The sequence below is a fragment of the Microtus pennsylvanicus genome, chromosome 9, assembly GCF_037038515.1.
Source record: "Microtus pennsylvanicus isolate mMicPen1 chromosome 9, mMicPen1.hap1, whole genome shotgun sequence".
NCBI lineage: Eukaryota > Metazoa > Chordata > Mammalia > Rodentia > Cricetidae > Microtus > Microtus pennsylvanicus.
In genome coordinates this window covers 42,371,982-42,399,183 of record NC_134587.1, presented here as the reverse complement: position 1 = coordinate 42,399,183, position 27,202 = coordinate 42,371,982, and the positions used below count along the sequence as shown (strand labels likewise).

The following is a 27,202-nucleotide window of genomic DNA, read 5'->3' as shown; positions in this document are numbered from 1 at the left end:
CACCATGGGGCCGGGTCTCCCGGTGAGACCCATTGGACCAGCTGGTCCTCTCAGTGCCAACTGAAAAGGAAAGGGGAGGAGATCAGGAAAAGGCTATGGGTGGACCTGTCCTGGCTTTCAGGCCAGGAGGAAAAGGGGCCTAGGACTGGAGGTTCACAAGAGGTCTCACCCACTCAATTCTGGACTCTCAGCATCCACAGGGAAGCAGGGCACAGAGGGAGAAATCAGTGCTACCCACTGCCCTACTGTGGGCAGGGTCCCCAACGTCTTCTTCTCTTCCAGCACTGCTGGAGAGACCCTGCTTGTGGAACCTCCTCCCTCCATACCAAATCTGAAATGTAGTCTCCCTTCCTGGGCTGAGCAGAGGTGTGTATTTTCCCTGTTTCATTTCCTGAGAGGCACTAGGTACTCTCCAGCAATGACAGAGGTGTGTGTGGCGCATGGCAGAGCCTGGGGACCCTGGGCTCTTTCTCACATACTGAATCCCAGCTTTGTGTGGCTCCTGCCAGCGGCCACACAGGCTCAACTTGTCTTCCTCTCCATTGTGGGATTGCAACCTCCAACACAGTGCCATCTTAAGTTTGGAAGGTTATTTTGCATTTTAAAGCTCTCTGAAGGTTAGGGAGATGGTAAAATGCTTGCCATGCAAACATGAGAATCTGAGTTAGGATTCCCAGCATACATGTAAAAGGCCAGATGTTCCAGCACCTGTCTCTATCCCTTGTGCTGGAAGGCAAAAACAGCTGGATTCCTGGAGCTAGCCAGCTTAAGCAAATCAATGAGTACCAGGTTCAGTGAGAGACCTTATCTCAAAATAAAATAGAAACCGATAGAGAAAAATACATGACATTCACCTCAGGCCTCCACACACATGAACACACAGGTACAAATATACCCATATATACACAATAAAAAATGTAATATTAAATAATTTACAAATAAAAATATACAGTATTATAAAAGCATTCCAAAAATATCAGAACTGGAGAGATGGCCCAGGGGTTAAGAACACTTCTTCCAAAGGACCCAAGTTCAATTTCCATCACCCACATGGTTCACAACCATCTGTAACTCCAGTTCCAGAGGATCTGATGCTCTCTTCTGGCCTCTGTGGGCACCAAGCACACACAGAAAATAAAAGTAAATACATCTTTAAAAAAAAAAAAGTCTTACAAGCTCTCTCTCTCTCTCTCTTTCTCTCAGTTGACTTTGATAAAATGCATTGATAAAGAGGCCAGGCAGGCAGGCCCATGTCAACAAACCTAATCCCAGGAGAGCCATATCCGATTTGGGTTTATCCCTGGCTGGCCTCTTCCATGGCAACTACACAATGCTGAAACCGTCCTTCAGCTACCCCAGTGCACTCTGCCATTAACGTCTGTTCTGCCCTGCAGAGTACTGTCAATAGTTCCGGAGTTTTATTTTGGCTTCATCCACACTTCACCAGAGGATCACCCACCTGCCCACCCCACTGGCCAGTGGCAGCATCAGGCCAGTTACTGGCCATCAGGAATCTGGAGCCACGTTCTCTAATGATGCCATTCCTGATGGGCTTACTCAGGAAGGAGGGGACCCTGGACCCAGATCTGTGACTCTGGGCTCAGTGTGAGAGACCCTGGACCCAATGCAAGAGCCTTGTGGGTCCATGAAAGATTCTGGGTCCAGAGTGAGGGACCTTGGGTCTACAAGCTCTCTCCTAGGGTGTGTCCTCGCACTCAATAAGAACCCCAGCCCAGGGAAACTGAGTCAACCATCCAGCATCCCTACCCAGAGCCCTGAGAGTGCCTTTCCCCATGGCTAGCCCCAAGTGCAAGGCCTGGCAACAGAGGTGAGTGTTTGCATTCACTGGATCAGACAAGCTGCAGAGATCCAGAGGCCTCTCACCCCTCATTGTGGACAGGGAACCCCTAAAAACTCTCCTTAAGCTCCACACATTCTCCAGCTGTATGTGGAAGACCCAACCTTCCCTGTGCTCCTGACCAGGCAAACTGTGAGACAATCGTTTGATCTCTGCAGCCACCGGGGCCAGGCTGTGAATCCAGGCATTCACACTACTCACCCTGGCTTGCTGGAGGATAGCCTGGGCCTGGGACTCCTGGGCAGAGACCATAGGGCCCTTAGAGCCAGCATCACCACCGCCTCCAAACCGGAACTGCAAGAGAAAGGTGAAGGGTCACTAGGGAAGGAACATGGCACCCACTCTGACCCTAGCATGAGGTGGGTCTCATGGTCCTTATGTAAGCAGAGACTTCCAATCCCAGAACCTGCATCAACCTGTGTTCCACAGCAATCACAGCTCTTCCTGTAGCGTGGACACCTGAAACCCGGCCCTGTGCTCACAAAGGACTTTGGGCCTTCATTGCTTTGCACCCTGAGGAGCCACAGACCCTCACCACTGCAAAACATAACCAGGGGTCAAAGAAATAGGGCTAGGTCCAAAGGACCTGCAAGGGACACCGTGGGCTGGGTCTCCCTTAGTGTGACATGCATCTGGGGCATACAGTGCAGCTGGTGCTCTTGTTCTGAGACCTTAGAAAGAGACCAGGAGCACCAAATGCCACTTTCTTCAACATCTGCCCTTGAGAGGGGAACCTGCCAACTTTCCGTCCTCCATCACACCAGCTGGCCCCGGAGCACTGTGCTTAAAGAGCAGAGCTGAGAACAGTGCTGAGGGCACAGACCTGGGAACATAGTGATGAAGGCACAGGGCTGAATACAGCCCTGAGGACACAGGGCTCAGGCATAGTGAAGGAGACAGGGACTAAGGAAAACAGTCAAGAACAAGGTGGCTGAGGGGCTGGCCCAGCCCTGCCTATGCCTCCCTCTAACTCCTCACTTCCCCAGGTTTGTTAGGCCTGGCCTACCTAGAACCCTCGCTCCTGAGGGCACTTCTGCAACGGTCCCAGATATTCTCTGGAGGAGAGACAAGAGTCCAGGGCATGTACCCCTTTCTTTATAGTCTCCTATAACGGCAGAGACCCCAATGCCAGCAGCAGTGGTTGGGTGCTGGCTACAAGGACACAGATATCTAGAAAACTTCTTGGTTTGGACCCTGAGGCCAGGTTGGCTTCCAGCTACTCTCTGAGCTCCAAGTCTTTCATCTATGAATGATTGACCTGAGGGACCATTCTTCACTTATCACAGACACAGAATGTGAACCTGGGCTTCATTCTTATTACTTAGGATTAAATAGCAACTCCAATGGAAAGTAGCACCTAGAAGGTTCTAGAATAAACCACCACAGTTACAGAAGATGGTACAGAAGTAACTTCCAATGAACCACCCCCACAAACCCCATTCCTGGGCTACCATATATCCATGCACACACACCACTTCCAGGACCTATCCACTGCAACCTCCTCAGTCAGAGACACTTACCGGCAGCATGAGCATTGTTCCTGGAGGACCAGGCAAGCCATCAGCACCAGGAAGACCTGGGCGCCCAGGGGGACCCTACAAGAGCAGAAAGAAAACTGGTCAGAGAGATGGAAGGACGAAGCTGAGCAGCAGCACTGGGAATGAGAATTCAGAAAACAGGCTAGGCAAGACAAAGACTTTATAACAGAAACGTTCTAGAAACCCAGAGAAAGAAATAACACTATAGGGGGCTGTGGGGATGGGGAGTGAGGGAGCTGACTTGGGTATAAGGAATTCAGAGAGGAAAGGTGGGTGACAGTGTCCGGCTGGATGCTGAAGACTGAAGACTGAGTGTCAGGCTTGGAGAAAGGCAGGGGCCAGCTCCCGTCATTCCAGAGAGCCCCCACTGTCTCCACACAGACTGGAGCCCGAGAACTGCGGCCGCAAGCTCCTCTGGCCATGAATGAGGAGCCCTCCTTGCTCCAGTCCCCAGCTCTGCATGTGACCAGGGACTGGAGGACAGAATAGAGCGAGCACCTGCTCGTTTGGACAGACCCAGAGTATGGTGTGAACAGAAGGAAGGACCACCCACGGGAGCACAAAGCCGTCTTGAGCAACTTTAACGTGTTCAGGAACATTCTTCAGGCCCTGGCTTACAGGGACAGAGGCTGTGACAGAGTCAGAGTTCAGGCTGTCTTACAAAGTGAACTCAGATGCCCAAACTGAACCCAGCTTGCAGAGACACCCACGCCTACAACCTCTTCCCTGTATCTACAGGTGCCTAACTTTTACACTTACCCATACTTGCCTAAACCACCATGATATCCTCAGCCACTGCCTTGAAGAGGCCACAGCCAGCAGAACACTCTACTTGACACCTTCCATGAGAACACACCTTCATCTTCCTTTCTACCTCCTGCTTAAACGCCTTACTGTGCTGGGCCAAGAATCAGCTCCAGGGACAAATGCCTGTCCTTAACACACATACATCCTTGTCTGCAACTCAGATGTCTGACTATAGCGATGACATTTATTAGATGAGCAGGCAGGAAAAGAGAGAAGAGAGGAAGGGAAAGAGCGAGGGAGGAAGAGAGGAAGGGAGAGAGGGAAGGAGGGAGGGAAAGGAGGGAGGAAGGGAGGGAGGAAGAAGAAGGATGGAGGGAGGGAGGGAGGGAGGGAGGGAGGGAGGGAGGGAGAAAGGAAGGAAGGAAGGCAGGCAGGCAGGCAGGCAGGAAGGAAGGAAGGAAGGAAGGAAGGAAGGAAGGAAGGAAGGAAGGAAGGGCTTCAGAATCCCACGGGCTGCAGTACTCCAACCCACCACCAGGTGTCGGTAGGAGTCCACGGCCCAGGACTGGGCTCACATCCCACCCAGAACAAATTGACCAGCCAGTGTCTTGATTTCTAATAAGAGGGGCTAACGTGAGAACTAATGTAGGCTCCGGGTCAGTACCAGCTCCTGTGTCTCACCAGGGCCCTTCAAGCTGTCTCGCTAACGTAGGGCCACTGCCAAGGGCATCTGACTGCCGGCCAAGGCTGATGCCAGCTGCCTCTGGGCCCAGCTTGGTTTTTACACTCCTGGCACAGAGCCAGGTGAGAGTCAACTCCATAGAGACCTGAGGGGGTAACAATGCATGGCCCTGGGGAGAGGGGTCATGTGAGGAAGGAGTAGACGTCCTTAGTGTCATTTCTACATCAGAAAACAGTGCAGGAGGCAGAGCAGGAAAGAAGGAGGAAGAGACCGGACATGGCAAGAGGAAGGACGCACAGACAAGCCCACCGAGCACATGGTCTTGGAACTGAATCTGCCTCTTACCCTTTCTCCAGGGTCACCCACTTGGCCAGTAGGACCCGTAGTTCCTGGTGGTCCCGGAAGACCCTGGAATTAAAAATAAAGTCAAGACAGGGTTTCAGATAAGGCCGCAGGGCAAAGCCTTCGCTTCTGGTTATGAGAGAGCAGAGTGGGGTCAGGGAAGCAGACCCAGGTATCTGCAAAGGTGGAGAGCATCCAACTTCCTACCCAGGAGTTCCCCCCACAGTACCTCCCACAGGTCAGAGGGTAATAAATGCAGACACTCACAGCAGGGCCTTCAGGGCCTGGGGGCCCCTCTATCAGCATGCCCTGTAGAGAGGAAGAGAAGGGGGACATCTGAGATCACTGGTCCAGCCCAACTGAGCTGGTGGATAACAGTCTAGATTTGTAACAGTCAACCGAGAGATCAGTCAGTCCCTACAGGGCTCAAGGGCAGCGGCCTGTGGTGGGGAACACACTCTTACTGTCTTTGCATTCTCCTCAAACACAACGTTGACAAAAGCACCACAAGCCAGAATGAGAGAAAGCCCCGAATACTACTGCTGTCCTCTGTCATCTACCTGAAATCCAGCCACCCAAGGGGTGGAATAGACCCCAGGACCAGGCACCTAGGTGGACTGACAAAGGCTGAAGAAAAGAAGCTACATGGGCTGAGGGTACTCAGGACACACCCAGTTCCTCCTCCCCACATCCTTCTGAAGTCATCTGACCCACAACCGCCTTTTTCCCATCTTCCATCCTGTCACTAACCCTCACTGTGTCCAACCCCCAAAGGGGATAAGGTATCCCAAAACCTATTGGCCCTTATTTATTTATTTGTTTGTTTATTTATTAAAAATTTCCACCTCCTTCCATTTCCCTCCCACTCCCCCCACTCCCTCTCCAGTCCTAAGAGCAGCCAGGGTTTCCTGCCATGTGTGAAGTACAAGGTCCTCCCCCCTCCATCCAGGTCTAGGAAGGTGAGCATCCAAACAGACTAGTCTTCCACAAGGCCCTCTTGGTCCTGTCTTAAAAGAAAGGCTTTTCTGCTTTGGGACCTGCATTTCTGGGCACCCCCTTCAGAAAGTACCACCCAGACTTCTCTTGGTCTCCCAATCACTGCCTACCCAGAACATTCTGAGTCCCTTGCACACTTCAGGAGAATCTGTGCTGGGGGGTGGGGATCTGCACACGAGGCCGCAGGCTGGTACCCAGAGTCTGGGACAGGCTTTGGGTGGGTAGTTGCAGGACCCTGTCATGACACTGGCATGCCGTACGGACTAGCCATGTGAGAGACATCCATAGGTACGTCTTGGTTCTCAAGACTGCAGGAATAATGGAGTGAGTGGCTGAGGACTTGGCCTTGAGCCAGGTCCCTGTCTAGTCTCCCAGCCAAAGGAAATAAGAATGGCTATTCTGCTGAGATAATGGGTACCATCATGCCTCCAAATGTGTCTTTGAAAACACATGACTCTCTTGTCAAATGTGTGCTTTGCCCTAGCAAGCGAAAAGACCTGTTCAAGTGGAGGTGTGAGGCCTGAAATGCTGGTCACCATGGCTAAGGGGGAAGGGGAGAGTGAAGCCCAACTGACTAGGGGCAGCAAAGTACCCTACACACACACACAAGCCTTAGCCACCCTGCCTATGAGGTCTCCTGGTCTCTGGGAAGCTATACGCCATGTTTACACAGATGCACTAGGAGAAATATTTGTGCGTGTGATGTACACAGAGAACTCATCCAAGCGGCTCATCTTCCCACTTCCCGTTTCCCCTGACAGGCAGCTGGGAGGACTCAGAAGTGGAGAAGGGATTAAGGGAACCACTGGTCCAAGCAGGGCCCAGGAGACAGCAGCTGTCTTTGCAGACACACACACTGTTGTTCTGAGGAGCGGAGACAGCATCGTGGGAGCTCACGGGAGGCCAGTCCAGGATCACCCCAGGTCAGAACAAAAAGGAAGGCATGTGGCTAGGAGAAACAGCCCTGGTCCCGTGGCCTTCCGAGGCAAGCTGAACCTAAGCAGCACCCCACACCCCCAACATCTCCTAATGCACTGGGGCTTGGAACTACAGGAGAAGGTCTCTGTAACTGACAGGGCTTATTCCCTGGCGTCCTATGAGAAACAATCTCAGCCACCCTCACTAACCCCAATAAGCCACACTCACACACTGACTCATGCTCACACAGAGAAAGGCTGGGACATAGGGTGGCAGACGGAGCCCCTCGCAGTGTATACACATGCTGGGGGTGTCAAAGCATCCATCTTGAGGCCTGGAGAGATGGCTGAGTCAATAAAGTGTGCAAGCATGAGAACCTGAGTCTGGATCCCGGGATCCACATAAAACCTAGGCTTGCACCTGTAACTGGAGACAGGCAGAACCCTGGAGTTCACTATCCCAGCAGTCTAGACAATGGCTGAGCTCACCACCTTCCTACCTCCAGGGAAACCCTCTTCAGGGTGCTGAGGGCACCTGCACATACATGGCAGACACTTCAGAAATATTTTTTTAAAATAAAATAAACCTTAAAAAAATAAAGTGGAGAGCAACTGAAGGAAACGATTGGCATCTACCTTTGACCTCTGCGTGTATGTACACACACCCACAGGTATACATTGTACATATCTGTACCAAAATGTACCTATATACACAATAATAAAAATGATTACGATGATGATGATAAAAGGCCATGTTGTTTTATTTCCTTAAATACATATGGTTAAACAAAAATCAGAAATAAAAAAACCTTAGACTTAGCCGGGCGATGGTGGCGCACTCCTTTAATCCCAGCACTCGGGAGGCAGAGGCAGGTGGATCTCTGTGAGTTCAAGACCAGCCTGGTCTACAGAGCTAGTTCCAGGACAGGTTACAAAGCCACAGAGAAACCCTTTCTCGAAAAACCAAAAAAAAAAAAAATCTTAGACTTGGCCAAACTGAAGACAATTGTTTACTTTTCAGTGAGTAAAGACTTTGGTCTATAGCCTAGGCTAGCCCAGATCTCAGATCCTCCTGGCTCAACCTCCCAGTCGCTGGTATCATAAGTATATGCAGTCACTCACTCCCAGCTCCCAAACCATTCTTAATAGAGATCCATCCACATGCTAAGCAGAACAAACTAGAAGCAATGGCAGAGCCTGGGGTCCTTTGGTAAAGTGATGGCCTAGCATACTTTGTAGCCCTGGGTTTGAACTCCAGCACTGGAGGAACTGGGTATGGTTCCTAACCCCAGGACTAAGAAGACGGAGGAAGGAGAATCAGGAGTTTGAGGTTATCCTCAACTGGTTAGGAAGTTCAAGGCCAGTCTGAGCTACTTGAGACATGGTTTCCCCTGCCCAAAAAGGGTCAATGATAAACCAGGAAGGTAGAGTGGGTGGCACCAGGTGAGAGGCATCAACTCGGCACTTCTGGCCCCTGAGCCCATTGTAGGCTGGTGCCAAGGCTACTACTGGGTCTGCCTCATCTCTGCCAAGTCAGATCTGTCCTTTTAAGGAGCCCCTTGTCTTGCTGATAAATGAGAGGAGCTAAACCTGAGCAGGGAGGGCCAGCTATGCCCCTCCTGGATGCAGGGGACTGACTGGCGCTGTGCTCAGTAGTTATAAACCCATGCTGTGGGACAGGTGTGGGGAGAGGGAATAGCAGCCGCCCCCACACGGGGCAGGGTATACACTGCCAGTCCCCAAGGCTTCCATCTGTTTATGTATAGCTAAGACTCTGAGGACATCTGGCGACGCTCCAGGTTGACAATTCCAAATGTTTACACCATCTCTCCATGGGGACTTGCCAAAGGCCCCGTGGACACTCTGAGGAAGCTGGGAAGAAGCAAGCAACAGGCGGGGGTGGGGGAGGCTTCTGTAACTGCCTCCAGATGGCTTGGGCTCTTCCTAGAGAAGAGGAACTGGATCGTCTAGTGATTGGGTGTCCATTGGACCGCCTCTACGTTCTCAATGCTATCTCTGGCCCGCCCTCACCCACAGCCTCCTTCAGGGAAGCTCTCTAATGGAGCTCTCTCCATGCCTCTCCTACTCTCAAAACTGGGGTACCAACTCCACATACAATAATCTTAAGTAAGCCTTATTCTAAGGTACCACTCAACCATTTCTGAAGCTGGGAACCAACCTTGAGGCCTGCAGAGCCTTGGGTACCTGCCTTCTCTGGGATCTCACTGCCCTACCCAGGAAAGATGTTCCTTTTAGTGAAGCATCAGGGACCCCGTCAAGGGGCTGCAATGGATGACCACGTCCACCTGAGGTGAAGTCCCACTGAGGCAGTGCCATATGGAGGTCTAGCATAGAAGAGATCTGTGCAGCAACCTCCCTCTGGCACAGAGTAGAACAAGCCTCAGACTTGTGCCTGGGGATTAGTCTGCCTTGGTCCCTTGAGATGCTCCTCTTCAGGACTAGCCTCCTGTGAGTATAAACTTGGGTTGAGGTTTCCCATGGGGTTGAGCAAGGGGCCCCTGAGTTGGGCTACCCTGATGCTCTGCCCCCTTTCCCTCAGTGCCCGATCATACAGCCTCAGATAAGGGTTGTCATCTTTCGATCCACAGGGAGGTCAGGGAGGGATCTAGAAAGAGGATATATGCCCTCGGACTCACTGCCAGGGGGAACCAGGGGCATGAGTAGCAGGAAGAGCCCTTGGAACCAGCAAGAGGCTTTCTTCGAAGGCTTCCCTTGGCCAGGAAAGAGGCCAAGGCAGGGAGCTTGCCCTGGTCCACTGGCCTACTAAGCACTGCCAAGCAAGGCTCTCCCCGTGTGTGAAGGTGGTGACCCTATGAGGCTGGTTCTCTCTCTGAGGGAGCCCCAAGGTCATGTTATGAACTCAGCTCCAGGGAGCCAAGTCCTGGTAGTGGTACTAATAGCTCCCCAGCCTTGCAATGGCTGGGATGTAGGACAAGAGCCTCCTCACGGGCTATGTTAGGACAGATGACCTCAGTGGCCAGCTCCTCTAGGCAAAGCCAATTCTGAGCCCACACTCCCATGGCTACCAAGCCCAGTGCACTCAATTACACAGCATTCTGTTCCCTGAGGTCAAAGTCCTGATGTCAGCAGCTCTGAGACCCAAGCAGGCCACAGCAGCCAGCAGGACAAGGCCAGGCTCCCAAAAAACTCTCTGACTGAGGAGGGGACACGGGCTGTACACAACCACACATTCTCTACAGGTTCTTGTTCTAACTTACCCAGGATCCCACTGCCTAATGACATGGGGCTTTACTCAGAGGTGAGTCCTACCTCAGAACCACTGACATTCCCTTGATCGTCTTTCCTGTTTCAATGGTTGCATGCAGTAAAGGGACTCAAAGGGGGGCATTAGGGACACAGAGAGGTGAAGTCTTTAACTAACTATGCCCCTGCCTACTACTTACACTAGGAGTTCCCCACCCAGCCTTGGTCTAGCCTCCCTCTCGAGGTCTGTGTCCCTTCTAAGGAAATCTCCGCAGAGGTGCTCTGACCTTCCGCCTTCTCTCCAAGTACAGACACTTGTGATCCACATGCTGCCCAGCACCTTGACCGAGCTCTGGAATACTCCCCCAACCCAGATTCTCCCAAGCATCTGTGATACAGGGGATGATTGCATGGGGATGGCTTCTCGAGTATCCTGACGGGCAGAGAAGGGACCCACAGTCTGGTCACACTCTACAAAACCACCATGAGCTTAGCAGAGGACACCACAGCAAAGACACACACACACACACATCTGTGTCCTTACCGGCTCAATAATGGCTGGCTCTCCCTTTTGTCCTTTCTCACCTCGAGGTCCTCCAATCTGGGTGGGGGTCAGTGTGGAATGTGAGATTCCAGAGAAGAAGAACGGGGGAGAGAAAGGAAACAAAAAGTCCACATGACACAAAAGTTGTGCAAAAGCAGAGTGCTCCCTGCCACCAGGTGTCTCCCCTCGTGTCCAGGAGGAGGCTAATGAGCTGAAGCGGGCTGCTCATCCTCACACCTAGCCACGCATATACAGACACAATCAGGCAATGAGGCGCAGCTAATGGAAGTCGGAGGGGCCACTTTAATGAGAGAAGCTCAGCCAAGCATGGTGGCACATGCCTTTAACCCCAGCACTTGGGAGGCAAAGGCAGATGGATCTATATGAGTATTAGTCTGGTCTACACAGTGAATTTCAGGCCAGCTGAGTCTACATAATGAGATCCTATATCAAATTAGTTAATTGGTTAGTTAGTTAATTAAAAGAGAAGAATGAAGCTGCGTGCTATCCTAGGTCACTCTTGCCACCCTCAGACTTCTGGAAGGGCTGCCCCTTTCCCACCACCCAGATGCCCCCGAGCAGAGAGGAGCCTGGGTCACTTACCCCCTCGTAGATGGTGTCCTGGTTAGCCGGCATGCCTGGCCCTATCTCTGAGGGCGAGACGTTGGAGTCGGAGTCAGGGTCGAAGTATGGGTCATAGTAGTTGTCTTCTATGTTCTTGATAGTTTCCTCAGTGAACTCACCACCCAGGTCATCCTTCCCTTCCCCTGGAGGCAGAGCTGGCTGTAGATGAAGGGGCAGAAGGGGCAGAGTCACTCAGGGAGGCCGACCAAGTGACTGCAGACTTCACCTGGCTGGCACTGAGTCTGGCAATTTCTGCCGGACACATAACAACCAGTGGCCCACAACAGACCATCTAGAGCTGAAGCCCATGGGGATTCCATGAAGACCTGAGCTCCCCACAGCCTTTCTGCACACTTTCCAGCCACCATGGGGATGGTTCCCTAAACTGCCCAAGACCCCATAACAAGTTAGGGCAGTCTCTGAGAGCGGCACTCCCCGCTGGGGAGGTCTGCACTCAGATGGTGATTATGGCTGTACTCTACCCACTCTGTGGGCGATTAAAACTTGCACCCTGGAAACCGAGGGTCTTTCTAACAGTGAAGAACACAGTGCCCCGTGAGGGTTACTCTGATGCTCATGGATGGTACTCCTGGAGCCAAAATCTACAGTATTATCTGTGCCACCCTGAGAATGAGAACTCAGAGCCCAAGAGCTATTCTACCTATTTTGCAGTGGAAAACAGAAATAAACTCAGAAAAGCCAACGGCTTCCAAACACACTCAATCCCACTACAGAGGACTCGGGAGCCAGAGCATGGGGGCGGGGGTTGTTGGGTAATGAAGGCCACCCAAGGAAGTAGGTGCTCAGCAGGGTCCCAGAGCCACAGCCTTGGCCCCTTCCCCCACCCCTCCCCTAGGTCAAGACATAAAGGAAGGAAGACAATTACATTGGAGGTATTGGAGGTAACAGTGGTGCTGGTGGGAATCTCGGCCCCTGAGTCAGGGTTGGTGGGCTGGTCAGGGTTCTCTACCCCCTCGCCATAGCCAAGGTCTTCATAAGGGGAGACAGTGTAGTAGTCGTCAGTGGGCACATAGTCATAGTCCCCAATTCCTGGATCATCCTCCTTGCCAGCAATGTCGCTGGTCTCAGGCACTGTGGGGGCTTCTGGTGGGGGCTGGGTCTGTTCCTGGGGGCAAAGAATAGAGAGAGGCAGTCAGGGGACCTGGATCCAGGATTTTCTAAGCACCCTTCCTAGCAACCCGTTAGTATGACAGTGAATATCAGAGCGTGGATGCAGAACTCAGCCAAGGCCTATGAACTTGGATTCAGGATCCTTTGTCCCTGAAACACAGAGACAATGTGGAGAGAGGCAGCCAGTGCGTGAACACCAGCTACCAGGAGTGGCATGAGTAGATGGAGGACAACCCAGGAACATACCAGGAAAGGTCCAACCACAGCTTAAGCGTCCATATATGTGGGGAGGGAGAATGTTTCCCTCTGTAGCCCAGGCTGGCCTAGAACTCATGACTGTCCCAACTCAGCTTCCCAAGAGCTAGGATTGTGGGTATGTGCCATCATGTTCATGGCTTCTGGCTCTCTACCTTCCCCTGCTCCATGGCCTGGAGGGACCAGGAACCTCCCCGACCCAGCCCCTGTCCAGCTCAGACCTCAGGAACCTCCGTGGTTTCTCTGGCAGCTTCCACTGGCTTCTGCGTAGGGGCAGGCTCCTTCCCGGGGTCTTCAGGGTCTTCATAATATGGGTACTCGTAGTAATAGGTCTCACCGTCTCCTTCTGGGTACTGAAGTCAACGGTGGCCATAGGAAGAAGGAATTGGACATATTACAGAGCAGCCTGTCAACCTCCTTGCCCTGGCTCAGATGGGGAATCAGATGTCACAAGGCACTGCCCAGCACCAAGGGTCCCCAGACAGGGCTCTTCCCTCAGTCACTCCCTGAGAAGCTGAACAAAACCCAGAAACCCAACATGGAGATGGACGACCTCACATGCTCCTGAGAGGTCAGCAAAAGCAGAGCCCTCAAAGAGGTTACATCTGACCCATAGGAATCAGAGCCGGGCAAAGTGTGAGTTCCATTGGTCACAGCCATTAGGCACCAAACATGACCTTCAACCCCAACTCATGGGACTCATAGTCAGAAGCAGCATTTTTGTCCTCAAATACTAATCAGGGACCTGGTGGAGGCTGGCTTTGGACATCCATCCAGCAACCTAGGATCTGTGGGGCTGGGCTCTAGGCCAGGGAACCCTACTGCCCCATGAACACCCCCTACCTCATCTGAGTAGCAATGAAAGAGGAGAGGTGTGAGGAGAAATACAGCTGGAGAGACAAAGAGCTCAGAGGAGCAGAAGTCAGGCCTGGCCAGAGGCAGGGGAAAGACAAGGAAGAACTCCAAGTAAAATAAATAACAGAGGGCCTGGGGTGAGCAACTAGAGCGAGAAATGGGGAGAAGGACAAAGGGGACACACATGGCTGTCCTTCAAAGTCGCAGCTACTCTGGGAGTCAGGTTATTGACCACAGTACATAGGACTGAGCATGCTTCAGGTACCCATGAGGGAATGGGCTGCACTCTAAAGAAAAACTGAGGCCACAGCCTGAGGGTAAAGGGCACCACCTATCTGCAGTCATTCATGGACGTGTGTGGAAGATTAAAGGCCACAGCTGCTGACGGGACTTCCCTGAGAGACTCCATCATGGCGAGGTCGGTGTAACTACTCCATGGTAAAGTGGATCAGACATCACACACTGCTTCCCCTATGGTCCTGCAGCTTCCACAGTCCTTTGTAACCCTGCAACTCTGTACCATCCTGGTCTGCCTGTGCTCCCACCGTTAATCCGGACAGAGATGACTCACGTATTCATCCGGGTTAGGGTCCTGTGACTGAGGTGTGTCAGGGACCGCGGTGTCACAGTCGGGGCTGTAGTGCTCACAGTAATCATAGGCAGCTCGGTGGTCAGAGACAAAGAACAGCTGTTGGATGTCACCCTGCAAAAGAACAAGAGCTCATGAGCCAGCAGCACAGGTACTCATAGGGACCTGAAGGACCCAGGGGACCCAGCCTGATAGCCTGGATCAGACAGCAGCCTGGGAAAGACCCTGAAAGGAGGTACCCTCAGGGACACACTTCCTCCCAGCAGATGCTGCTCTGCAGAGCTACTTAAGCTAGGTTGGCTGACCTAAGGATTAACCCATTCATCCCCCCAACCTTCTATTTACCCAGGCACCTATGCATTTAGCTACCTTTCCATCCATCCATTATCTAAACACCCATTTATTCACTTACCCACTCATCCACTCACTACGCTTTTATCCATCCATCCATCTATCCATCCAGCCAGCCAGCCAGCCAGCTCACCCATCCATTTACCTCCTATTCACCCATCTATCTACCTATACATTTACCTACCCATCCACTCATCATACATCCACCGACCTATCTACTCATCTACCCTTCCATTAACTATCCACCCATCCATTCCCTAATTCACCCATCCACACATCCATTTATCCACCTTTCCATCCTCATCCATCCACCCATCCATCCATCCATCCATCCATCCATCCATCCATCTACCTCACAAATCATCCATCCATCTACCAGATACCTGTTACACATTTGCCAACGTCGTGCTCACAGCTAATGTAGTTAGAAAGCATAAATGCATCTGTTCTAGGAGGGCATATCCCTGTCTCCATCAGTCTCCAGCACTGAGGGGTATCTCTTTACAATGCAAAGCTTGCTTTTTCATTGAGTTAAACGCAGAATTACTATATGACCTAGCAGTTCCAGCCCTGGAACTTAGAACAAACACTTGAACAAATTTCCCCAAATCAGTATGCCCCTAAAGATAAAGAGGGACTGACTCACTTGGGCCAATGCATATCCATATACTCTCAGAGAAGTATTGTCAACAACCCCAGAGCTCCAAGTGTCCATGCAAAGATGGCAAGTAAGTGGAACACAATGATGAATGCCCCACGTACAAGTCAGCCCCGACGACTCCACACAACCTAATGCTGGAACTTCCCAGCTGATCACAGAATCAGGTACCCCACTTCTCTCTTACTAAGATATGCAGACAGCAAAGAAGTAAAGAATCTGCAGAGACCGAGAGCACAATGTACAGATACCCTCCTGATAACAGCAAGAGCCAGCCTGAAGCAGGGGCTGAGCCCTCCCAGCCAATCAGACCGTATTGGTGACAGTGACCGGGAGTGAGACTGTTTCCATTCGCTGAGCACAGGTAAGGAAGGGGCTCATGGCCTCCCATTGTGGCCATCACAGTCTATCAGCCCCCATTCAGTAGCCCAAGAAAGTAAGGCTCAGTGTCCAATAGCAGGTGGGGCAAGGCCTGTGAAGGTGGCTCACAAGGTTCCAGTGACTTCCTCCTACTGGGCTCAGAGCTGGAGAGACGGTAGCAGAGCATTCTAGCATTTTGAAGGCCACACTGGAGATGGTACAATAAACAGAGGTGACCTAGGGCTGCGCCAGGTCAAGTTCTCTGTGCCTGGAGCCCATCCTGTCACACGATGCTATCACCATTCACTATAGTTGAATGCATTACACTACGCTGGAATAAAGTGTGCAATATATCCTATGGAATTTTCCGGTAGTGGGCTGCAGAGACAAGGCCTAGATGAAATTTGGAAACCAGCACAGTCTCTTGGGTTTCTTTTGGGTTTTCTCTCCACCCCAGGCAGAAATGCTACCTGCCTGGTATCTTTTCTCAATGGCATCTTTGCCTTTCCAGCTGAGCTCTGCACCCCTAGCGGATCTGCAGGGCTGAGTCCTCCAAAGGGACAGCAAGATAGAGAATGTCAAGGGGACAGGGGACAGCAGAGGACTCAGTTAGGACAGGGAACTCAAGAACAAACTTGAGGTAGCAGCGATCAGACACTTTGGACATACGAGGCCAGGATCAGACCACAGGATTCAGGAGCAAAGCCACAGGCCCAGAAGGAGGGGCTCAGAGGGACTTGACAGTAACCAGCGAGCACTCAAGAAGGGAAGGAAATAGTAGACGCATTTTTGTGATTACAGAAGATGACGTGCCCAGCTCTTTCTCACTGATCTCCTTACTCACCCATCCATCCATATACGTTGCCTATCCATCCATGCATGCATGCGATTCATCTGCCCCTCCAATCATCCAGCCAGCCATAAGGGCCCTCCACCCATTGATGCACGTCATTCTTATGGCCATCCATCCTTTCTCCCATCCATTTATTAATGTCATCGGTCCATCTATCATTCTTGCATATCATCTGTCTATCCACCCACCCATGTCATCTGTCTACCCATTCATTCATTCATGTACCCAGTCATGCGTCCATCCATTAACCTGCTGGTTCAACAGCCACCAGCACCTCCTAAGTTCTGGCCACCATGTCATACACTGCAAATGCATTTGTGACACAGAGCAGCTACACAGTGGTGCCCACATTCTATCAGCACAGACTGACCTGTGCTTTCTGATAATATCACATCCTCCATGTAGTCATTGTGAGCTTCTTTTGGTGCCCTATTTCTGGCCAGAATCTTGGGGTTATCTCTGGTCCTGCACCCACAGCTCTGCTGTGTTCTGGGGAAAATGTGGCCTTCTTGCCCAATCCAGGGGGCCTTGCATCCCTGCTTTTCAATAGGTGAAGCATGAACCGTTCTCTGAGATGGACCCTAGGCTGAACCTGGAGGCTGCAGGGACAGGTCTAGATGTGGCACTTCTATCTACATGACCACGGCAGGACGGCAAGAGTATGTCACCAGAAGTCACTGAGTGTAGGCCCACAGGTGGCTTCCTAGGATCCTCCTTCCTGAGAAGGAGGGTGTGGATGTCTTCTGATCTAGGACAGGATCCGTCACCATCTCTAGCTTCTTCTGAGGGGAAGCTGGCCTAGAACTGGGACGAAGTGGGAGTACTCACTGACAGAACCAAACACCAGTCTCGGAATACATCAAAGGCCAGCCTCTCTGAACCCTGGAGGCTGAGTTCCACATACATGGTCCCACTGGGGCTTGAAAACCCCAAGTAACGAGCAAAGAATTCCAAGTACCTTACACAGGATTGAGTCTGGACGGCTGGGTAGGGTAGCCTTCAGGGCAACCTACAAGGTCCTTTCCTCTGGGTACCATTACAGTAGACAGATGGAGCCCAAACCCTGATCTCTATGGAAAAGAAGGGGCAGATATTTCCTTCTAAGTTCTGCCTAGTGCCCTAGGGCACAGTGCCCATTCACTCACGTGACTGTTACTCCCCACTGGACAAGTGAGGAATTGTATTCATGAGAGGTCACTGGCCCTGATCTCAGAAGTCTGGCTTCCTTTCCATTTCTGATAAAGCACTCGGACAGAAACAAACTAGGGAGGAACAGATTTATTTGGCTTACACTTCCAGGTCTCAGCCCAGGATTAAGTTCAGGACAGAAACCTAAAGCCAGACCTATTTGCTATTCCATGAAGCATTGCCTCTAAACAGAGAAGTCACCCACAGCTAGGAGTACAGCAGAAATCATGGAGGAGGGTGCTCGCTGCCTCACTCACAGACAGGCACATGCCCTGATAGTGTTTTGCTGTTGCTGGTGTTGTTTGCTTGTTTTTTGTTTTTTGAGAGTTAGCCTTTCTGTGTAGCCTTAGCTATCCTGTAATTTGTGCTGTAGACTAGGCTGGCCTTGACCTCAGAGATCTGCCTACTTCTGCCTCCAGGGTGCTGGAATTAAAGGAATGTGCCGTCACCACCGGGCTCAGTTAGCTTTCTTATACAGCCCAGGACAATATACCTATAGAATAGTGCAATCCAACCCAGGCCAGACTCTATCTATTCACAATCAAGAAGAATATGCACCATAGACATGCCCACAGGCCAGTCTGATCTGAGTCTCTTGAGACTCCCTTCTCAGATGACTCCAGGCTGTGTCAAGTTGACGATTCAAACTAAGGCATTGAGCTACAGGGGTAGTTCACAAGCCCTGTACCCATGACTACCAGCTGACCCGCCCCACCTGTCCCCACCTCTGCAGGCAAACTCCTATCCAGGCTACAGACAGAAAAACATTCTTCCCCGCAGCAAGCAGGACAGCTACTGCCTTCTTTGGATGTGCAAAGAGCTGTGCCCACCACTCCACAATACTGCTATGCCCTGGAGCCCAGGTTCCTTCCATAAGATGAGGCAGGACAGCTGTGCAAGAGGCAGCTGGGGGTAAGAGGGCCAACCTCACCCCTGACCCCTAGAGATGAAGGGCCAAAGGCAAGGACAACAACTTCTTCCTCCTTTAGACCAGCGCTGGGCTCTAGCCCATAAGGGGATTTGGGAGTCAGAGAACAGATGCATAAAACTGCTTGCTGCTGCTGCTGCTACTGCTGTTACTGCTTGATGCTCTGCAGCCTCTGCTGCAGTAAATGGGGTGGGGGGGGCGCACATCAGGGTCCCAATGATCCCCTCTCCGTATTTTACATAGTATTCCCCCTACTGGCACCCAGGCTAGTTACTTCCCTCTCATTCCTGTCACCCCTCCCCACCTTCTCTGAAACCAGCAGAGGTGCCCACAGCCCTGGCTCCCTCCCTCCCCACGTGTCTCTCCTAGGATGTTGGAGGCCTGGGTTTTCAACGCCCACAGATGAGAGCCTCATCTCAGGACGGTATGGGAAAAACAGACATTTTCATTTAGCAACATGACCTCTATCCAGTTCAAATTTCATCCAATTCAAATAAAAATATTTTCTTTCAGTTGAGAGCTTGGCGTGTAAATAAATGATCTCCAAACACACTTGGCGGGAGGAAGAGATGTCTTTGGGGGGAAGTGAACACTTAGAGTCTTTGGGGCCTAGCAGCTGACACATTGTAAGACCACTGTCTCTTACAGGCTCTGTCTGCCTTTCCAGGAGCACCACGCTCTCTGGGCAGGGATGTGTCTAACATATCTCTGCAATCCCGCTTAGTGGTCAAGAGAGCGGGACAGGGTAAGATGGCTCCCTGTCACTGAGTGTGGGTACACCACCACCTACACACTACATGACAACTGGTTCCCAGGCTGGATAAAGGGCCCTAGGAACTAATGCAAAGTCCCATATACCTGTGTGCCTATCCTGGAACCCAACTAAGCTGGCTTCAACCCAGTAAGGTTTTCAGTCTCAATGTGGACATGCAATCAACCCAGGCTGGTCGAGGAATGCCTGCCTTCCCAACCGCATCCGTCTCCGAGCCCTACTAGAAGTTGGTTTAACTCTGTACCTGGTACTGGTGCAGAGTGCCTCTGGCCCATCTTCCTTTGCTCACTGCATGTGAGGGAAAGGGAGAAGGGCCTCAAATGCCCAATGCTCAGCAAGACTACCAAGGGACAAGAAGCTTTCTGCAGGGCAGGAGGATAAGATGGTAGGACAGGGGCTCCACTTGGCACCTGTTTCTGCTCCCCCCAGCTGTGTACTTGTTAAAGCCTGGGGCTGGAAAAAGAACTCAGCCATTAAGAGACTCGTTGCTTTCCCACAGGACCTGGGTTCGATTCCCAGCAACCACTGTAACTCCAGTTCCAGGGTATCCAACACCTTCTTCTGGCCTCCATGGGCACAAAGTACACAAACGTACATGCAGGCAAAACACTCATACATATCAAATGAAATAAATAAATCTAAAAAAAAACAATGGCCAGAGTTTCACATTGAGAACATTTTATCAATGATTCATGGGAGAGACCCGGGCTCCATGCAACAGCCCTAAACCTCACAAGGACCTCTTTAAAACATGGGAGAAATGCAGACTTTAAACATGCAGGCTGGGGGCCCCCAAGGCCTCCTCAGAGCCCAGTAGTAGCCAGTAGGGGTAGAGGCAGGAAGCCAGAACCTAGGCTGGGCTCATAACCTCACTCACCCACAGTTTGCCACTACACAGAAAGGTCTCACATCTGAAGTTCAGAAAGACACTCTTAGCTTCTCAATGAAGGCAGGAGATTGCAATTGCTCATGGACAGCACTCTGAGGGCCCTGGGGTGCTGCAAGATGTCAGGATCAGCTGCCCTTCCAGAGGTGGGCCTTGGCCCCAGGTTCTCATAAACAACCGGCTGAATTTGGGGATTGGGCCACAGGCTCTCTGCTCCTGCATGGGGACACTGGCTATCCAGGATCTCACTGAGGTTCCCTTAATATCAGGTCTTATTGCTAATCATCCCCATATACACAGCCCAGAGACAGCAAGGATGGCAGACAGAACCCCCAGCTCCTTCAGAATTGCCCCTGCTCTTACCTCCATCCTGATACAAACCACATACCCCGCCCCCTTTCTCCATGGGCATGACTTTGCCCAGAGAGGGAGAGGTCACACGCCAGTGGGGTGGTGCCATGTAATACTCTAGCCCGGCCCACTTGCCCACCACAGAGGAGTCTCAGGGGCAGGAGTCAATCTGCTGTTCTCTGCGTTCTAGAGATTTTCTTTGGAGTCTGTTTTCCCAACACTACCACAAGGCCACAGACCCTCTGCACTTACAGGCCTGGAGGCCTCATAGCAAGAGCTGAGGTAGTCTGGCTGTTTGTAGATACAAGCATAGATCTTGTGCACATTCATGGGTGTGGAGACTGTATGTTAGCTGTAGTATATGCCCATGTGGGCACTGCTTTGTCTGTGTGCATGTCCATGTGATGTCATGGGAGGGCCCTAGTATGTGCTAAGTGGCTGACCCTCAAAGAGCACAGGAGTGTGGACCTGAGTACCCAGGACACTGTTTTCCCCCTCAACTGCAGTTATGGGTTCTCAAGAACTGCACTGAGACTCCCCGTCCCCCTTCCTCCCCACCCACGTCACCCACATGATGACATGAGCTGCTCCGGAAGAGGGAATCTTGACTGAGCCTGCCTCAGATAAGGTCTAGTGTTGTCCACCAACCCTCGCTGGCCCCTTCTGTATCTCAGCAAAAGTGACCATTCCCCAGGCCTGACCCTACCCTATCCCCACACTTCCAAGTGAGGGGGATGGATGGCTTCTTCCATCTTTCCCTTCTCCATGTCACAGAGAGATGAGACCACTGTCACAGACCACCCAGGAGGAGGCTGCGCACACCTCTCCTAGCTCCCTGGAGTGGCTTCCCTTGGAGCCTAAGGCCACAGTGTCAAGCTGTGCACCTCACACATAGGACACCCTCAAACTGCTCAGTCACCCGTGCAGGCTTATACGTGGTAGGTAGCAGCCCAGCCCATCCTTCTAACCCCAAAGGCCAGGGCCAAGCCCCACCACCACACAAATGCCACACACAGAACTAGCAGTCACACACGGCCTGCCTATGGTGACCCTAAATCACGTGGGGAGAAAAGGTGCCAGTATTCAAATACCACCTTCACCCTCACATACTAACCTTTGCCTGTCCCTTCCCCTTCCGTTCACAGGCTTACTTCCTGAGCCCCTATAGAGTCTCTAGAAGCTTCTACCCCCGTGCCTGTCGGTCATTACGCTGTTCCAGTGTGCTGTGCTGACCGTGCCCCCATGTTGGCAGCATCAAGTGAACAGTCCATTTTTCTTCAGAGGGCAGTCCCATCCCCATTTGGACACTGTAGAGATCACGCTGTCCTTGGCGCTCACGGAGCCTGAAGCATTTTGCTGAGCGAGTCGGTTGTGTTTCTGCCGATAATGAGATTTTAGCCAGGCTGCGTTGGGCCGAGGAAATTGCAAAGCTTTTGTGGAAGAGTCTGCAACCCTGGGGGCTATGCAGCGAGCACACTCACATACAGTGGAGAACTTTGCAATCTACCCTCTCATAACAGAGCCTTTCTCTGTCCCCCTCCCTTTTCATTCTTCCTTCTCCCTGAGGCAGCCCTCACGCCATGGCTGCCATACCTGGCCCTCACCCCATCCAAAGGGGGCTCTGCAGGGATCCCCACAGACTACTGCTTAATTTACAGATTACATCCTGAATTTTATGTGGATGACCTTGAGCCTGCAAATAGACAGGTGCAAATAAGTTGGAAAAACAAGCCCTTCTTGTTGCAGGCTGCAGGAAAGGCAGCCCACAAGTGTACTCGCCGCAAGTCCTGAGTCCCCACTGCCACACTCCCTGGCCATGAGCCATCCCCAGAACCATGCCCAGAGCTGGTGAGGGTAGACCTCTCCAACCCCCATTCAAAACACACCTAGGTACCTGTGGCCTGGACAAGTTCCCAGAGCTCCTTGCTTGTTGTCACAGGTGGAAGGAGGTGGAACTCGAGGGCCACACTGCCAAGCTCCCCTGGTTTCCCATCTGAGTCACGCTCAGTGATCTTAGGCACTTTCCCAAACCACATCGGGCCACGCTTCCCCATCTGTGAGGATGGAAAGAGGACTGGCCTTGGCAGCGGCCAGCGGAGGCCTCAGCCCAACTTCCGCAACTGGAGCAGAGGACGACCATGTTTCCAGCGGCAGTGAAGGGCTGCAGAGCCAGGCCACACGGGCGCATGCCAGGTACCCGTAGGTACGGGACACACCCTGTCAGTCAGCCAGGGATTCTTCCACAGGCTGGAGCAGAGCACCGAGTGCTGAGGGACCCTTTCTGTCACCCCATCTTGTACCCAGAGGTTCCCTACTGACAGATCACCCGTTTGGGTCTTCTGGAGCCCACACAAATCACATTTAAAATTTTTACTTCGGTATTATCGCCTATGGGCTATACAGGGTGGAAACAAAAATGTCTAAGCCAGGGAAGGGGACCTGAACACACTGCTCTGTGGTTTCCAGTAGCCTGTGGAGATGGGCTGAGCTGTATTCACAGGACCAAAAATGTCTTCTTGCTTCTTTTCCTAGACCCTATGAAGGGTGCAGGGCATAAAGGCATCATGCAGGAAGTATCTTAGACAGAGAAGGATGATCACCATCCTCACCACCACCACCATCACCACAACCACCACCAAGACCACGATTACCACTATTACTATCACCACCTCCACTGCTAACACCACCAAGAACATCATCACCACTACTACCACCAACATTACCACCACCACCACCATCACCTAAGCCACCATTATCACCACCACCCATTACCATCACCACTTTCATTAGCAGCACCAAGACCACCATCACTACTACCATCATAATCACCACTATCAGTACCACCAACACCTTCACCATTGCCACTACCATTACCACCAATACCTTCACCATAATTGTCATCACCATTACTACCATCACCAAGACCACCATCATCACCACCAATACCATCATCATCATTACCACCAACACCTTCACCATCACCATCACCATTACCACTAGTGCCTTCATTATCATCATTGTCATCACCAAGACCATCATCACCAAGATGACCATCACCACTACCACTATTAGTACCGCCATCATCATCACCACTATTATTACTACTAGCACCACCATTACCACCATCTAGATTACTGTCACCACTACCATAATCACCAAGATCATCACCACAATAACCACTACCACCACCATTATTACCATCACCACCAGCACCACCACACCACCACCACTCTTCCAGTCATGACCATAACCATTCCCTACTGTCATCACCATCATCTGAACGCCCCTCTTCAGCATAAAAGCCTGCAGGGAATGCACACGGCTTTGATTTCTCCTCCTCCCATGCTTTCAGTGTGTCCCACTCTCTAGAAGTCTATGGACACAGGTGAATAACTCTGTGTCATAACTGTTAGTCTCCAGGAGGAAAAACAGCCCTTAGGCTTCCTGGGGACCGTTTGCACAATTGTGCCATGTGGATTCTTCCTGAATGGTCCAGACAGGCATGATGGAGCTCAGAGCTTGGCCATGGTCTCCTACTCCATCAGCATGGGAGGTGTTGAACCCGGTGATGTGGGTGAGGCTATGTGAAGAAGGCTACATATTGACTTGAGCCAGGACTATGAGTATGGCCAAACCCAGACCCCACAGGATACCCACATGAACCCAACAGCCTCCTAACAACCTGTAAAGTGTGTGAGTGAGTGTGTGTGTGTGAGTGTGTGTGTGTGAGTGTGTGTGTGTGAGTGTGTGTGTGAGTGTGTGTGTGTGTGAGTGTGTGTGTATGAGTGTGTGTGTGAGTGTGTGTGTGTGTGAGTGTGTGTGTATGAGTGTGTGTGTGAGTGTGTGTGAGTGTGTGTGTGAGTGTGTGTGTGTGAGTGTGTGTGTGTATGAGTGTGTGTGTGAGTGTGTGTGTGAGAGTGTGTGTGTATGAGTGTGTGAGTGTGTGTGAGTGTGTGTGAGTGTATGTGAGTGTGTGTGTGAGTGTGTGTGTGTGAGTGTGTGTGAGTGTGTGTGAGTGTGAGTGTGTGTGTGAGTGTGTATGCGTGTGTGTGTGAGTGTGTGTGTGAATGTGTGTGCGTGTGCGAGTGTGTGAGTGTGTGTGTGTGAGTGTGTGTGTGTGTGAGTGTGTGTGAGTGTGTGTGAGTGTGTGTGTGAGTGTGTGTGTGTGAATGTGTGTGTGTGTGCGAGTGTGTGAGTGCGAGTGTGTGAGTGTGTGTGAGTGTGCGTGTGTATGAGTGTGTGTGTGATTGTGTGTGAGTGTGTGTGTGTGTGTGAGTGTGTGTGAGTGTGTGTGTGTGAGTGTGTATGCGTGTGTGAGTGTGTGTGTGAATGTGTGTGCGTGTGCGAGTGTGTGAGTGTGTGTGTGTGAGTGTGTGTGAGTGTGAGTGTGTGAGTGTGTGTGAGTGTGTGTGTGTGAGTGTGTGTGTGAGTGTGTGTGTGTGAGTGTGTGTGTGAATGTGCGTGTGTATGAGTGTGTGTGTGAGTGCGAGTGTGTGAGTGTGTGTGAGTATGTGTGTGAGTGTGTGTGTGTGAGTGTGTGTGTGAGTGTGTGTGTGAGTGTGTGTGTGTGAGTGTGTATGCGTGTGTGTGTGAGTGTGTGTGTGAATGTGTGTGCGTGCGTGTGCGAGTGTGTGAGTGTGTGTGTGTTAGTGTGTGTGTGTGAGTGTGTATGCGTGTGTGTGTGTGTGAGTGTGTGTGTGTGTGAGTGTGTGTGTGAGTGTGTGTGTGAGTGTGTGTGTGAGTGTGTGTGTGTGTGTGAGTGTGTGTGTGTGTGAGTGTGAGTGTGTGTGTGTGAGTGTGTATGCGTGTGTGTGTGAGTGTGTGTGTGAATGTGTGTGCGTGCGTGTGTGAGTGTGTGAGTGTGTGTGTGTTAGTGTGTGTGTGAGTGTGTATGCGTGTGTGTGTGTGTGAGTGTGTGTGTGAGTGTGTGTGTGTGAGTGTGTGTGAGTGTGTGTGTGTGAGTGTGTGTGAGTGTGTGTGTGAGTGTGTGTGAGTGTGTGTGTGAGTGTGTGTGAGTGTGTGTGAGTGTGTGTGTGTGAGTGTGTGTGTGAGTGTGTGTGAGTGTGTGTGTATGAGTGTGTGAGTGTGTGTGTGTGTGAGTGTGTGTGTGTGTGTGTGTGTGTGTGTGTGTGTGTGTGCGAAGGGGGTGATGTTGTCCTAGTTTGCTTCCTATTACTGTGATAAAACATTCTGACCAAAAGCAATTTAAGGAGGAAAGGATTTGTTTTTTGGGTTTTTTGTTTGTTTATTTTTTTATCTTATCTTACAGGTCCCAATCACAGTCCATCCCCAAGGAAAGTCAGGCACAGGGAACCACTTCCTAAATATAACCCCAGTAGCACAGACACTGAGAGAAACAATAAATGGGACCTCCTGAAACTGAAAAGCTTCTGTAAAGCAAAAGACACGGTCAACAAGACAAAATGACAGCCTACAGAATGGGAAAAGATCTTCACTAGCCCCACATTGGACAGAGGTTTGATCTCCAAAATATACAAAGAACTCAAGAAATTGATCATCAAAATAATAATCCAATTTTAAAAAAATGGAGTGCAGACCTAAACAGAGAACTCTCAACAGAGGAATCTAAAATGGCTGAAAGACACTTAAGGAAATGTTCAGCATCCTTAACCATCAGAAAAATGTGAATCAAAACAACTCTGAGATTCCATCTTACACCTGTCAGAATGGCCAAGATAAAAAACACTGATGACAACTTATGCTGGAGAGGTTGTGGGGAAAAGGGAACACTCCTGCGTTGCTGGTGGGAATGCAAGCTGGTACAGCCCCTTTGGATATCAGTATGGCGATTTCTCAGAAAATTAGGAAACAACCTACTTCAAGACACAGCAATACCACCAATACCACTTTTGGGTATATATCCAAAGGATGCTCAATCGTACCACAAGAACATGTGCTCAACTATGTTCATAGCAGCATTATTTGTCATAGCCAGAACCTGATAACAGTTTCTAGGCTCCCCCAAGTTCCTCAGCCATGTGCCCTTCCTGCTGCTCTGCTACCCTTACACGTGTCCCTGTCTGCCCTGGTCCCCTCCCTCAGTGACTGTGTGCCTCGGTGAAATGAGGTCTAACTTCCTAGATCTCCTTAGCCACAATGGTCCCCGGGGACCAGATCAGAATGTCTGCTGCATGCCAGCCCAGCGTGATGTCACTGGACAAGGCCTGACTTCCAACATAAGGTCGACCCTGTCTCCTGGGAGATGGCCGCTGCTCACAGTTTCCATGGAACAAACCTGACACCCTCGAGGGTCAGGCAAGTCCTCTGATGGGTTGAATCTCTACTCTGCTGCTCAGGGCCTCAGTACCATGCCTTACTGGGTCTCCAGAAGCAGAGACCTCCCGTCTGGTTGCCTGCCAGTCAACAATTTACTAGATGACTAACGCTGTGTGGCCATCGGCCAGCCATGCACAGGCTGGTGACAGCTCCTGAGCCCAACAAAACTCTTCCTAAACCTGACAGCGGTGGATCTGGAAGCCACTCAGGCGTGCCCAGTGTTTTGCACTGAGGTGTGCGTGCTCTGGTGGACCA

The 27,202-nt window shown here is 51.3% G+C and overlaps 1 protein-coding gene across 2 annotated transcripts in view; it reads right to left on the bottom strand.

Moving 5' to 3' along the window:
* Col5a1 (collagen type V alpha 1 chain) overlaps window positions 1-27,202 on the bottom strand; it is a 150,961-nt gene that overhangs the window by 75,239 nt on the left and 48,520 nt on the right. For both annotated transcript variants that reach the window (XM_075985567.1, XM_075985568.1), the window contains exons 5-14: window positions 14,286-14,417; window positions 13,081-13,212; window positions 12,360-12,599; window positions 11,453-11,632; window positions 10,850-10,906; window positions 5,435-5,476; window positions 5,171-5,233; window positions 3,379-3,453; window positions 2,060-2,152; window positions 4-60 (exon numbers count right to left, since the gene is read on the bottom strand). In XM_075985567.1, the coding sequence (XP_075841682.1) occupies window positions 4-60; window positions 2,060-2,152; window positions 3,379-3,453; window positions 5,171-5,233; window positions 5,435-5,476; window positions 10,850-10,906; window positions 11,453-11,632; window positions 12,360-12,599; window positions 13,081-13,212; window positions 14,286-14,417 (1,071 nt within the window). The remainder of the gene's footprint in view (window positions 1-3; window positions 61-2,059; window positions 2,153-3,378; window positions 3,454-5,170; window positions 5,234-5,434; window positions 5,477-10,849; window positions 10,907-11,452; window positions 11,633-12,359; window positions 12,600-13,080; window positions 13,213-14,285; window positions 14,418-27,202) is intronic.